General features: G+C 33.0%; 2 protein-coding genes across 2 annotated transcripts; one reads left to right on the forward strand and one right to left on the reverse strand.

The window, feature by feature from the left end:
- On the reverse strand, window positions 3,436–4,472 carry LOC109832226. The gene is made up of 3 exons (XM_020399658.1): window positions 4,292–4,472; window positions 4,177–4,230; window positions 3,436–4,079 (listed from the first exon to the last, which is right to left on the reverse strand). Exons 1-3 carry the CDS (start codon window positions 4,470–4,472, stop codon window positions 3,436–3,438), a joined length of 879 nt encoding a protein of 292 aa, XP_020255247.1.
- LOC109832235 lies at window positions 9,970–12,504 on the forward strand. The gene is made up of 4 exons (XM_020399666.1): window positions 9,970–10,042; window positions 10,140–10,511; window positions 10,585–10,731; window positions 12,344–12,504. The coding sequence occupies exons 1-4, from the start codon at window positions 9,970–9,972 to the stop codon at window positions 12,502–12,504; spliced, it is 753 nt and encodes a 250-aa protein (XP_020255255.1).

Raw genomic sequence — 14,156 nt, forward strand, 5'->3', positions numbered from 1 at the left:
GAAATGATCCATGCATTAAAAAATAAAATAAGAGGGAGGAATACTATGTGTGCTCTGAAATTAGATACGAGCAAAGCATACGATCGAGTGGAGTGGGGTTTTCTTAGAGCTATCACGTAAAAATTGGGGTTTCATGCACACTAGGTCAATACAGTTATATAGCGCATCACTTTCTTTTATTTGTTTTTTATTTTTTATTTTTTCTTCTTGTCGAGAGAGATGGCATCTTGTGTCTTCTTCATCTTCTTTTTTTCAAGAAAATTAAAAAGAGTTGTGTCTCGATCAAGGTTCTTCAAGTTCTGATTGTGAGCCTTATCTAAAAAATCAAGATTTTGTGAAGCCCTTGAGTGCAAATCACGAATAATTAAAAGATCTACGATCTCGGTCGTGGGCCTTTGATTTTGAGTGCAAATCAAGCCCATTTGTTATAGAATCAACCCTTTTTTTGGAAACCCCAGGGGATTCTTGGTTCTCGAGTTTATATCATTTGTCATCTCGAGGTAAAAAAAAATGGACAAAACTTCAAAACCGTCCTATTTGCAAACTTAATCCCAAAAACCAATATGTTTCTCCTTTATTTGCAAAAACCGACTTAGTTTCAGAAAAAGTTCACAAACTTCACGGGAGTTGAAGTCCCATGAAGTCTTTTTCATAACAAAACTTCACAGGAGTTGAGTCCCGTGAAGTTTTTTATGTAAAAAAAACTTCACGGGACTTCAACTCCCGTGAAGTTTGTGAACTTTTTTTTCAAAAACCGATCGTTTTTTGCAAATAAAGGTGAAACGGGTTGGTTTTGAGATTAAGTTTGCAAATAGGGCTGTTTTGAAGTTTTGTCAAAAAAAATCTTTCCTCTTCCTCCTCTCACAATTGATTTCATTAAGAACTATCATCTCTGTTTTTTGCTGCGAAGGAAGGAATTGTATGGCGAGAGAGTGTAGGGATCCGAAGATTTGCTTCAGATGTAGAGGTTTTGGGCATCCGATGATTCAGGAAGCTAGATTTTACCCTTCATAACAGCTACTCCAAAGATCTATTGTGAATCCTAATCTAGGGTTAAAAGATAGTGATAAGGCTAAAAGATTTGAAGTAGATACTTCTCCTGTGAGTCAAAGCCAATGATCAAACCCTAATGAAGGCCATCAATTGGTTGCCTAAAAAGGAATTGTGAAGAAATTTGATGACCAGCTTCTAAGAGTTTATGGGAGTCTAGAAGCAGAACTGAGGGCCTCAGGTGATAAGACTCTGATTTCCATTTGCTATTCTTAATTTATCTGGTGTTGCTAATCCAAAATTCCAAAAGTACAGAAATTATGCTGTCATTAGTTTCATTAAAGGGTGCTAATATTTTTTATGGAGAAGTTGGAACTTGAATTGAGAGCTTTTGGTCCTGAAAGTAAACAGTGGGATATCAAATTGTATACTGATGGGGAAGTTCTAGTTAAAGTTCAGCCATGGAGGAAAATAGAAGATCTGATCAGGAGAGGTGTTATCGATCTTTATTCTTATAAGATTAAATTTAAAAAGAGGAGTGATAAAGAAGGAAGAGTAATAGAGAATGGAAAATGCCATCCTCAGATAAATTTGAAAAATGTCCCGCCTTTCTCATGCAATAAATAAGTCTTTTGAACATACGTATGATTGCTCCGTTTACTGGTTATGTTGACATGGATCCATTAACTGCTATTGAATCAATTTTAGTTGATGCGGTATTATTTTAGTGAAATATCTGGAGTTTACTGACGTCCCAAAAATTTTGAAACTTTTTGTGGGCGTGTACCAATATAATATTGACATCTTAACAATGGATGTGCTTGAGGAAGAATCTTCTACTGTGAAAAAGAAACAGAAGATAGAGCAAGAGTTTGAAGATGATCAAAATTCCTATCATACAGGATGGTTTAAGGGTAGACATGGTAGTGGTCCTTCTGAAAAATCTTCTTTGAAGATGCCAGCTAATAATTCACAGACAGCTAAGCAAGATTATAGACAACATTCATGGGGGACTCCAGCTACTAAATTGTGGAATGAGGCTAAACACTTTTTTGCCAAGTCTATTTCTTCAGTACATGAAGAGAGAAGGTCATCTATCCCATAAGATAGAAAACAAATGAAGACATAAAGGGCCAAGAGATAGATCAAAATGAAATCGGATTGGATAGTTGAGATCATCAAAAAGACGGCTTGAAGGAAAGCATTGAACAAGAAGTTCAACATGTAGAGGAAGTCAATCATGAGAAGGAGATAGAAAAATCAATGGAGGATTCAGAAAATTGACAAAATGGATTCTACACTTTGGTCTCTAGCTCCTTGTCCATCTGAAGAGTGTCATTCCTCTAAGATGATGTCCGAACTGATGATATAAATGAAACTATTGAAAATGATGGGAAATTCTCATTATATATCCTGTAGATGTGATTCCTCATAGTTTTGATAAAAACTGCATGACGTATTGCACAATCTGATGGGATTGGTTATGTGATAAGAAGTTCAAGATTATAGGTAGCGAGGCTATTTCAGCAAAGGATAGAGCCCAACTTAGAGCAGCTGCAAGGGACTCAGGGGAGAAAGTAACTTTTGGAGCTATAGTTGATTCAGGTGATTCTGCTCCTCTTGGTTCTACTTTTTTCTCTATCCTTTATGATATATTTCTAATGGTCAAATGCGTAATGTTGCTTCCCAGTGTGCCGTTTAGTTTTATTCTCAAGACAGGTTTAATACTCTTGATAAAAATTAGACAAATGGAGAAGGACAGAGCTACATTTTAGTAGTTCTGTTCTTCTGTGAGGGGTTAATGTCTTTTAACAAGTTATTTACTTGGAATATTAGGGGGCTTGGAGACAAGTGAGAAAAGTTTTGAAGTCACAGATTTTCTGTACTTAAACAAGTTTGAAATAACTTGCTTATAAGAGACTAAGCTTCAATATGTGTCTGATGCTATCTTGAAAAGTTTGAGGGATACTTTTTATGATTAATGTGTTTTACTATCTAAGGGCATCTCCAACCCATCGCACTAAAATGGTACAAATTTTGCATCAAAATGGTGCAAAACTCATATCTAACAGTAATTCATCTCCAACCCATTGCACCATTTTTTGCAAAAAAAAAGAATATTCTCAGTATATTCTTTTTTATCTACTTTTATATTATTATTATTTTTTATTCCCTATATTTTTAACTATTTCAACAATTAACCCCACATATCAAATTTTATTTTTTTCACATATTTTTCAAACAAAATGATTTATTATTTAAAAAATTAAACTAATAAAATAATAAAATATTATTTTATTAATTAAAATAACTTGATTGCTAAAATATTATATTTTTATTATTGATATTGCCAAAATATTACATTTAAGAACATAACAGAAAATAAAATACAAGAAAATAATTAAACATTAACAACAATGTAAAAATTACAAATTTATTATGCACTTAACTATCTGAATTAGTGTATTCCTCCCATAAATGATCTATCAATGCATTACGAAGCGCGATATGGGCATCTTTATCATTGATTTGTCTGTAACGTGTAATAAATTGAGTAAATCTTGTAGTTTCATCTGCTACAATATCAACTTCTGGTATTGGTGCTTCCCTCACTTCTTGAATTGGTGCATAAACATCACGTTCATCCTCGATTATCATATTGTGCATAATAATGCATGCAGTCATTATGTCATGTAATACATGTTTTTTCCAAAAACGTGCTGATCCTGCCACAATTGCAAATCGTGATTGGAGAACTCCGAACGCACGTTCTACATCTTTTCTACATGCTTCATGTTTCATGGCAAAATAATTTTTCTTCTTACTTTGTGGCTGTTGGATTGTTTGTACAATAGTAGCCCATTTTGGATATATACCATCAGCTAAATAATAACCCATATTATACTCTTTTCCTTGAATAACATAGTGAGCGGGAGGAGCAATACATTGAGCTAGATTAAAGAAAAGATTAGATGACTCCAGTACATTGATGTCATTATTGGTGTCTGACATACCAAAATATGCGTACCATATCCAAAGATCATAATCTGCCACAATTTCAAGGATAATAGTTGGTGACCCACTACGTCCTACGTATTGCCCAGACCATGTCGTTGGACAATTTTTCTATTTTCAATGCATACAATCAAGACTTCCCAACATTCCTGGAAAACCATGTTTTTTTACCAATATAGAGTAGCCTAGCAATATCGTTAGCGTTAGGTGTTCGTAGATACCGCTCTGCGAATATTTCCACCATAGCACGATAAAATTTTATCATACTAAATTGTTGTTGACTCACCTATTTTAACGTATTCGTCCGTAGTATTAACTGGTAGGCCGTATGCCAACATGCGAAAAACAACTGTTACTTTCTGTAACGGTGATAATCTCATTCTACCAAGTCCATCACTTTGTTGTTGGAAGTAATAGTCATAATCTTTCACTGCATCAACAATACGAAGGAACAAACTTCTTGACATCCGATATCGACGACGAAACATATCTTCTCCAAAACGTGGATTATCGGCAAAGTAATCTATGACCAAATTCTGATGCGTAGTTTCTCGATCGCGGTTGATCACTGCATGATCGGGAATCGAGCCACCATGGATCTGTTGGTAGTTTTGTTGACGTAAATTATTAGCAAGGATCATGTTGTTGTTGATGTACTCACAAATTACTTCTTCGGTTTTATCAATCTCTGTAATGATATTAGACAAAAAAATTATCATCATCCGAAGATGAAGATGATGATAAATATGATGGACCTCTAGCACCAAAATTTATTTTTAAAGTAAGAAAATAATGACTCAAGTATGCAGAAATGGAGAATAATAATTTTAACACAACAACGAGTAATTGTATGGATGTACCTAATCTAGTATGCTATTTATAAAACTTTGCTTAGCTGTATACATTGAACAATGTGTAAATTTGAGTTGATTTAAGGAAATGCTTTCCAGCTGTTATCAATTTTTCATAAAATTTAAATTTGCTTAGCTGTATACGTTGGACAATGTGTAAAGCTGACCTGATTTCAAAAATTGATTCCCACTCGTATAAAGCTTTCACACAATTCAATGAAAGCTGAGCTGTGTATACGTTGGACAATGTGTAAAGCTGACCTGATTTCAAAAATTGATTCCCACTCGTATAAAGCTTTCACACAATTCAAGGAAAGCTGAGCTGTGTATACGTTGGACAATGTGTCAAGCTGATCTGATTTCAAAAAATGATTCTCACTCGTATAAAGCTTTCACACAATTCAAGGAAAGTTGAGCTGTGTATACGTTGGACAATGTGTCAAGCTGACCTGATTTTAAAAAATGATTCTCACCGACAACGTTGGACAATGTGTAAAGCTGATCAGTTTGTACACAACATCTTCAATTTCAAATGTTGACCACCAATAAATTCAAATTCAAATTCAAACAAAAAAAACAAATTTGGATTGGCTATAAATAACATTCACGAATTCTACTTCAAACCACCCAATTCGAATTATTTCTTCAAAGTATTTCTAATCTCCAACCCAATCGCGTTTTACAAAAAAATGTCTGTTCGATCATCTGGATACACGGTTACGGAAGATGTGCTCCTTTGTCAAGTATTCTTGGATATTTCTCAAGACCCTATTATCGGTAGAAACCAGTCTCGAGATGGATTTTGGTCCTGTGTAGAGGACAAATACAATAAACTTCGATATCAGCATTTTGAGGTGCGTACGAGCCGATCAATTCGTTCTCGAATGGAAATCATAAGTAATGAAATAAGGAAATTGAATGCGTGCTTGAGACAAGTAAAGAATCTGAATCCAAGTAGTGCTTCAGATGAAGATATTGTAAGTACTCTATTAATTATCGTTTGAAATTATTATTATTGTTGAAATACATAACTTGATGTTCACTATAATTTACAGTTAGTTCGAGCAAAGATGTTATTTATGCAAGAACCAAACTACAAAAAAGGTTTCAAATTTGATCATGTCTGGAATATGGTTAAAATTTTTGAAAAATTTAAAGATGATGTCCCCACAGCAAGACAAGTTGGTCGAAGACAACCCCAAAGTGTGAACTTCGACTTGTCACAATCAGATAATCCCACTCCGGAATCTCCTATATCAACATCTCCTGGACTGTCATCATTTACTTCATCTGAACGGCCTATTGGGGTAAAAAAAGCCAAATTAAAAAGGTAAAATGATGATCATGAGTCAAGTGTAGTGGACTCCATCGAGACCTCCAATAACCGACTTATAGACAGGTTAGACAAGGCGAGCTTGGACAGGCAAGTAGCATTTGATATCGAACGAGAAAAGATAGCCATGAAAAAAGATAGAGATGAATTGAAAATTATAATGAAAGATTTGAATTCCATTGCTGATCCAAACATGTGTGAGTACGTTCGAACTCAACAGATTAAAATAATACAAAAAAGAAATCAATAAGAACAAGGGTCTGCTTCTAACTTTGGTAATTATTTCAATGATATTGGACACTCTGGCCCCGATCTACCAGATTATTGAGAGTTGTTTGTCCATCTTATGTAATGTTCCATGTTTAGTTTGTATTTTATGTTTTATTTTAATGAAGTTTTATATTATGTGTGTTAGTTTTTATATGTTATGTATTTCAGATATGTAATTTATATTTGAAGTTTTATATTATGTGTGTTAGTTTTTATATGTTATGTATTTCAGATATGTAATTTATATTTGAATTATATATTAGGATTGCTCTTTATATTTCATGGGACTTTACTTATAATGTCTAGATTTTAATATTATAATTAATAATAATATATTTTAATTTTAGCATTATTTTTATTTTTTAAAAATAATTTATTTTGTATGAATTATACAATTGGGGTAAAATTATAAAATTTAAATATTATTGGGGTTGTTTTATACATTTAATAAAACAATTAGGGTCAAATTGTAAATACATAAAAGTATGAGGTAAAATAAAAAAATAAAAAAAATAAAAAAAAATAAAAACAAACAGTAATGCGGTGATGAACAGTGCGATGCCAAATACGGCGTCACGCTATTCATCACTCTAAAATGCAGCGAAATATGGCGTCGCGTTAGAGCTCCTGAGCAGCGACAAAACGACTTTTTGCGGCAAAATAGCGCTGCGTTGGAGATGGTCTTAGCGGTGATGAACAGCGCGACACCATATTTGGCGTCACACTGTTCATCAACGCATTATTTTTTGTTTTTATTTTTTTTATTTTTCAATTTTTTTATTTACCTCATACTTTTATGTATTTACAATTTGACCCTAATTGTTTTATTAAATGTATAAAACAACCCCAATAATATTTAAATTTTATAATTTTTACCCTAATTGTATAATTCGGACAAAATAAATTATTTTTTAAAAATAAAAATAATGCTAAAATTTAAAATATATTATTATTAATTATAATATTAAAATCTAGACATTATAAGTAAAGTCTCATGAAATATAAAGAACAATCCTAATACATAATTCAAATATAAATTACATATCTTAAAATACATAACATATAAAAACTGACACACATAACATAAAACTTCACTAAAATAAAACATAAAATACAAACTAAACATGGAACATTACATAAGATGGACAAACAACTCTCAATAATCTGGTAGATCGGGGCCAGAGTGTCCAATATCATTGAAATAATTACCAAAGTTAGAAGCAGACCCTTGTTCTTGTTGATTTTTTTTGTATTATTTTAATCTGTTGAGCTCGAACGTACTCACGCACGTTTGGATCAGCAATGGAATTCAAATCTTTCATTATAATTTTTCATTCATCTCTATCTTTTTTCATGGCTATCTTTTCTCGTTCGATATTAAATGCTACTTGCCTGTCCACGCTCGCCTTCTCTAACGTGTCTATAAGTCGGTTATTGGAGGTCTTAATGGAGTCCACTACACTTCACTCATTATCATCATTTTTCCTTTTCAATTTGGTTTTTTTACCCCAATAAGTCGTTCAGATAGAGTAAATGATGACAGTCTAGGAGATATTGATATAGGACATTTCGGAGTGGGATTATCTGATTGTGACGAGTCGAAGTTCACATTTTGGGGTTGTCTTCGACCAACTTGTCTTGCTGTGGGGACATCATCTTTAAATTTTTCAAAAATTTTAACCATATTCCAAACATGATCAAATTTGAAACCTTTTTTGTACTTTGGTTCTTGCATAAATAACATCTTTGCTCGAACTAACTGCAAATTATAGTGAACATCAAGTTATGTATTTTAACAATAATAATAATTTCAAACGATAATTAATAAAATACTTACAATATCTTCATCTGAAGCACCACTTGGATTCAGATTCTTTACTTGTCTCAAGCACGCATTTAATTTCCTTACTTCATTACTTATGATTTCCATTCGAGAACGTATTGATCGGCTCGTACGCACCTCAAAATGCTGATCTCGAAGTTTATTGTATTTGTCCTCTACACAGGACCAAAATCCATCTCAAGACTGGTTTCTACCGATAATAGGGTCTTGAGAAATATCCAAGAATACTTGACAAAGGAGCACATCTTCAGTAACCGTGTATCCAGATGATCGAACATACATTTTTTTGTAAAAAGCGGTTGGTTTGGAGATTAGAAATACTTTGAAGAAATACTTCGAATTGGGTGGTTTGAAGTAGAATTCGTGAATGTTATTTATAGCCAATCCAAATTTATTTTTTTATGTTTGAATTTGAATTTGTCGGTGGTCAACATTTAAAATTGAAGATGTTGTGTACAAACTGATCAGCTTTACACATTGTCCAACGTTGTCGGTGGGAATCATTTTTTAAAATCGGGTTAGCTTGACACATTGTCTAACGTATACACAGCTCAGCTTTTCTTGAATTGTGTGAAAGCTTTATACGAAGGAGAATTATTTTTTTGAAATCAGGTCAGCTTGACACATTGTCCAACGTATACATAGCTCAGCTTTCCTTGAATTGTGTGAAAGCTTTATACGAGTGGGAATCGATTTTTGAAATCAGGTCAGCTTTACACATTGTCCAACGTATACACAGCTCAGCTTTCCTTGAATTGTGTGAAAGCTTTATACGAGTGAGAATCAATTTTTGAAATCAGGTCAGCTTTACACATTGTCCAACGTATACACAGCTTAGCTTTCCTTGAATTGTGTGAAAGTTTTATACGAGTGGGAATCAATTTTTGAAATCAGGTCAGCTTTACACATTGTCCAACGTATACAGCTAAGCAAATTTAAATTTTGTGACGAATTGATAACAGCTGGAAAGCATTTTCTGAAATTAGCTCAAATTTACACATTGTTCAATGTATACGGCTAAGCAAAGTTTTATAAATAGCATACTAGATTAGGTACATCCACACAATTACTCGTTGTTGTGTTAAAATTATTATTCTCCATTTCTGCATACTTGAGTCATTATTTTCTTACTTCAAAAATGAATTTCGATGCTGGAGGTCCATCATATTTATCTTCATCTTCATCTTCGGATATTGATAATTTTCTGTCTAATATCATTGAAGAGATTGATGAAACCGAAGAAGTAATTTGTGAGTACATCAACAACAACATGATCCTCGCTAACAATTTACGTCAACAAAACTACCAACCGATCCATGGTGGCTCGATTCCCGGTCATGCAGTGATCAACAACGATCGAGAAACTATGCATCAGAATTTGGTCATAGATTAGTTTGCCGATAATCCACATTTTGGAGAAGATATGTTTCGTCTTCAATATCGGATGTTAAGAAGTTTGTTCATTCGTATTGTTGATGCAGTGAAATATCATGACTATTACTTCCAACAATGAAGTGATGGACTTGGTAGAATGGGATTATCACCATTACAGAAAGTAACAGCTGTTTTTCGCATGTTGGCATACGGCCTACCAGTTAATACTACGGACGAATACGTTAAAATAGGTGAGTCAACAGCAATTTAGTATGATAAAATTTTATCGTGCTATGGTGGAAATATTCGCAGAGCGGTATCTACGAACACCTAACGCTAACGATATTGCTAGGCTACTCTATATTGGTAAAAAAACATGGTTTTCCAGGAATGTTGGGAAGTCTTGATTGTATGCATTGAAAATAGAAAAATTATCTAACAGCATGGTCTGGGCAATACACAGGACGTAGTGGGTCACCAACTATTATCCTTGAAGCTGTGGCAGATTATGATCTTTGGATATGGTACGCATATTTTGGTATGTCAGGCACCAATAATGATATCAATGTGCTGGATTCATCTAATCTTTTCTCTAATCTAGCTCAAGATATTGCTCCTCCCGCTCACTATGTTATTCAAGGAAAAGAGTATAATATGGGTTATTATTTAGCTGATGGTATATATCCAAAATGGGCTACTATTGTACAAACAATCCAACAGCCACAAGGTAGGAAGAAAAAATATTTTGCCATGAAACAGGAAGCATGTAGAATAGATGTAGAATGTGCGTTCGGAGTTCTCCAATCTCGATTTGCAATTGTGGCAGGATCAGCACGTTTTTGGAAAAAAACATGTATTACATGACATATTGACTGCATACATTATTATGCACAATATGTTAATCGAAGATGAACGTGACCTTTATGCACCAATTCAAGAAGTAAGGGAAGCACCAACACCAGAAGTTGATATTGTAGCAGATGAAACTACAAGATTTACTCAATTTATTGCACGTTACAGACAAATCAAGGATAAAGATGCTCATATTACGCTTCGTAATGCATTGATAGATCATTTATGGGAGGAATACACTAATTCAGATAGTTAAGTGCATATTAAATTTATAATTTTTACATTGTTGTTAATGTTTAATTATTTTCTTGTATTTTATTTTCTGTTGTGTTCTTAAATGTAATATTTTGGCAATATCAATAATAAAAATATAATATTTTAGCAATCAAGTTATTTTAATTAATAAAATAATATTTTATTAGTTTAATTTTTTAAATAATAAATCATTTTGTTTAAAAAATATGTGATAAAAATAAAATTTGATATGTGGGGTTAATTATTGAAATAGTTAAAAATATAAGGAATAAAAAATAATAATATAAAAGTAGATAAAAAAGAATATACTAAGAATATTCTTTTTTGGTACAAAAAATGGTACAATGGGATGGAGATGAATTATTGTTAGATGTGACTTTTGCACCATTTTGGCACAAAATTTGCACCATTTTGGTGCGATGGGTTGGAGATGCCCTAAAATGCAGCGAAATATGGCGTCGCGTTGGAGCTCCTGAGCAGCGGCAAAACGAGTTTTTGCGGAAAAATAGTGCTGCGTTGGAGATGGTCTAAGGGGGGTTCAGGTGGTATTTTAATTGGTTGGAATTATCATACTTGGAGAAAAATGAATGAGTTCTTAGGTATTTTTGCTTTGTTACAGAACAAGAAGACTGGTTTTGTGTGGACTATTACCTGTGTATGGTCCTCATCCTAATAAAGAGAGACAGTATTTTTGGCAATAATTAAGAAACTTGAAATTTTGTATTAGTGGGGCATGGGTTATTGCTGGTGATTTCAATATGATTATTAATCCAAGTGAAAGACAGTGTAAGACTAACCACTCTAAAAATATGGAAGAATTTTCAGATATTATTAATAAGATGGAGCTAATTGATAGTCCTTTACTTGGGAGAAAATTTACATGGTCAAGTAAAAGAAGAAATCCTTCTATGACTAGACTTGATAGAGTTTTTTTTCAACTCTATTTGGGAATATGTTTATCCTTTATCTACAAAGCAAGGTTTGAGTAGTCAATTGTCGAATTATGTACCTATTGCCTATGATTTTGGTGAACATTAACATTTTCATAAGATGTTTAGATTTGGAAAAAAAGTATGGGTTTAAACTAAGGATTTTAAAAATAAAGTACCAATTTCATGGAGACATGCTCCTTATAGCTCATCTGCAGCTAAGAATATTGTTGGGAAGCTAAAATATGTCAGATACAATATCAAAAAGCAGACTCGGACATGTTTATATAGTGTCAAATGAAATAAGAAAGACCTCATTAATGATCTTACGAAATTGGACATCTTGGAAGAAGATAGAATTTTGGATGATGAGGAAATTACGCGAAGGGATGATATTACTAATTAGTTGAATGCCTTGTTATGTCAAGAGGAGACAATGTGAAAATAAAGAGTAAAGGCTTACTAGTTAAAAGAAGAAGATAATAACACGTGTTAATTCCATAGATTAGCAAATTGGAGGAAAAAAACAATCAGATTAGCTCAATTGAAGTTAATGGGGTGGAGGTTAGCTCTAAAGAAGGGATTGATAATGCTTTCTTTGAACATTATAAATATATGTTTGATCAATCAGTTTCTGATAGAATTGATCTTAATTGGGAAATGCTCTTTAGATTTAATTGGGGAGTAGAAGAGTTGGAAATATCTTTCACTTTGGAAGAAATCAAGAGTGCTGTTTTTGACATGCACAGTGATAAGTCTCCAGAACCTGATGGGTTTTCTGCTATTTTTTAGGTCTTTGGGGACTGTGTTAAGGATGATTTGAAGAAAAAAAATTTGATGAATTTTTTGAAGGGAATCTTGAAATTAAAAGACTCAACTATGCTTACATTATTCTTATACAAAAAAAAATTCAGAGGCATGTGCAGTGCAGTTAATGAATATAGACCTATCAGTCTCTTGAATGTTATATAAAAGATCATCACAAAAGTTCTGACAAATAGACTAAACGTTGAATTAAATCTCTTGATTGATCCTATGCAAACAGGTTTTGTTTAGGGTAGACATTTGTTGGAGGGGTGGTAGCTATCCAAGAGATAATTTCAGATTGTTTCAAAAATAAAAAGTTGGGAGGCATTCTTTTGAACTAGACTTTGTGAAAGCCTATGCCTTTTGGATTGGAATTATATTCTAGATGTTCTTAATGCTAAAGGTTTTGGGAAAAAGTGGATTAGTTGGATTGATATGTATATAAAGGGAGGTTTATCAGCAGCAGTTCATAATGGCAAACCAGGAAAATGGATTATGTCAAGGAGGGGGTACGCCAGGGAGATCCATTATCATCTCTGCTATTTGTTTTAGTGCCATAATGTTTTACTAAAATATTGAATTTGGCTATGGAAGCTAATTTAATAGAGAGACTTTGATCTGATACTATGAGACAGAAGATCATTTGTTTGCAGTATGCTGATGATACACTTAATTTTTTACAAAATATAAACATGATCAATTAGCAGTTTTGAAACTGGTTCTACATGGTTTTGAATTAGCCTTTGGTTTCCAAGTAAGTTTGTATAAAAGTATGCTTATAGCTTTGGAGGATAATGTGCTTCTGCAACAAGATCTTGCAACTATGATGAATTGCAAGTGTGGTAACTTTCCTATAACATATTTAGGCATCACTATGAGACCAGTAAAATTGTTAAAAGAAGATTGGTTCCATCTTTTTGATAAATTTAAAAAGAGACTAGCTCTGTGGAAAGGAAGATCTTTATCTAAGGGGAGAAGACTTGTTTTGGTAAGCTCAGTCCTCTCCTCTATGCCCATTTTCTGGATGGCTTTCTTTATTTTTCCTAATTGGGTGTGTGAGAAACTTGATAGAATGAGAGAGAGATTCTTTTGGATAGGATCTTTAGATCACAAAGTTCATCCAACTTGGTGTATTGGGGGGAAGTTTGTAAACAAAAAAAAAAGCAGGGGATTGGAAGTTGTGGACCTAAAGACTATGCATAGAGCTTTATTGGGAAAATGGTTATGAAAATGGAGAGATGGTCAATCTGTGCTTTGGAAATATATTATTCAACACAAATTCTACCGAAACAGAAACTATTTAGATTTTATAAGTCTACATAAATCAGGTTGTATCATATTTTTGGAGGTCAATGTTTGTGAATACTGCAAGCTTATTAAAATAACACTTGTGTTGTCATTGGTGATGGTAAGCATACTTTTTTTTTGTTGGATAAATAGATTGGTGCTTCCACTTTATCATCCCTTTTCCTTAATCTATTTACTTTGGCAGATAATCCTAATGCTACTATTTATTCTTTAAAAAATTAGAGAAAATAAACTTGGAATGGAATAAACTGTTTATGAGACAGTTAAGTGGTACTCTAGTAATACAACTTTTTGATATGCTAGCAGTAATTAATTCAGTTCAGTGGACT

This window comes from Asparagus officinalis, chromosome 1 (assembly GCF_001876935.1).
Source record: "Asparagus officinalis chromosome 1, Aspof.V1, whole genome shotgun sequence".
In the NCBI taxonomy this organism is placed as follows: domain Eukaryota; kingdom Viridiplantae; phylum Streptophyta; class Magnoliopsida; order Asparagales; family Asparagaceae; genus Asparagus; species Asparagus officinalis.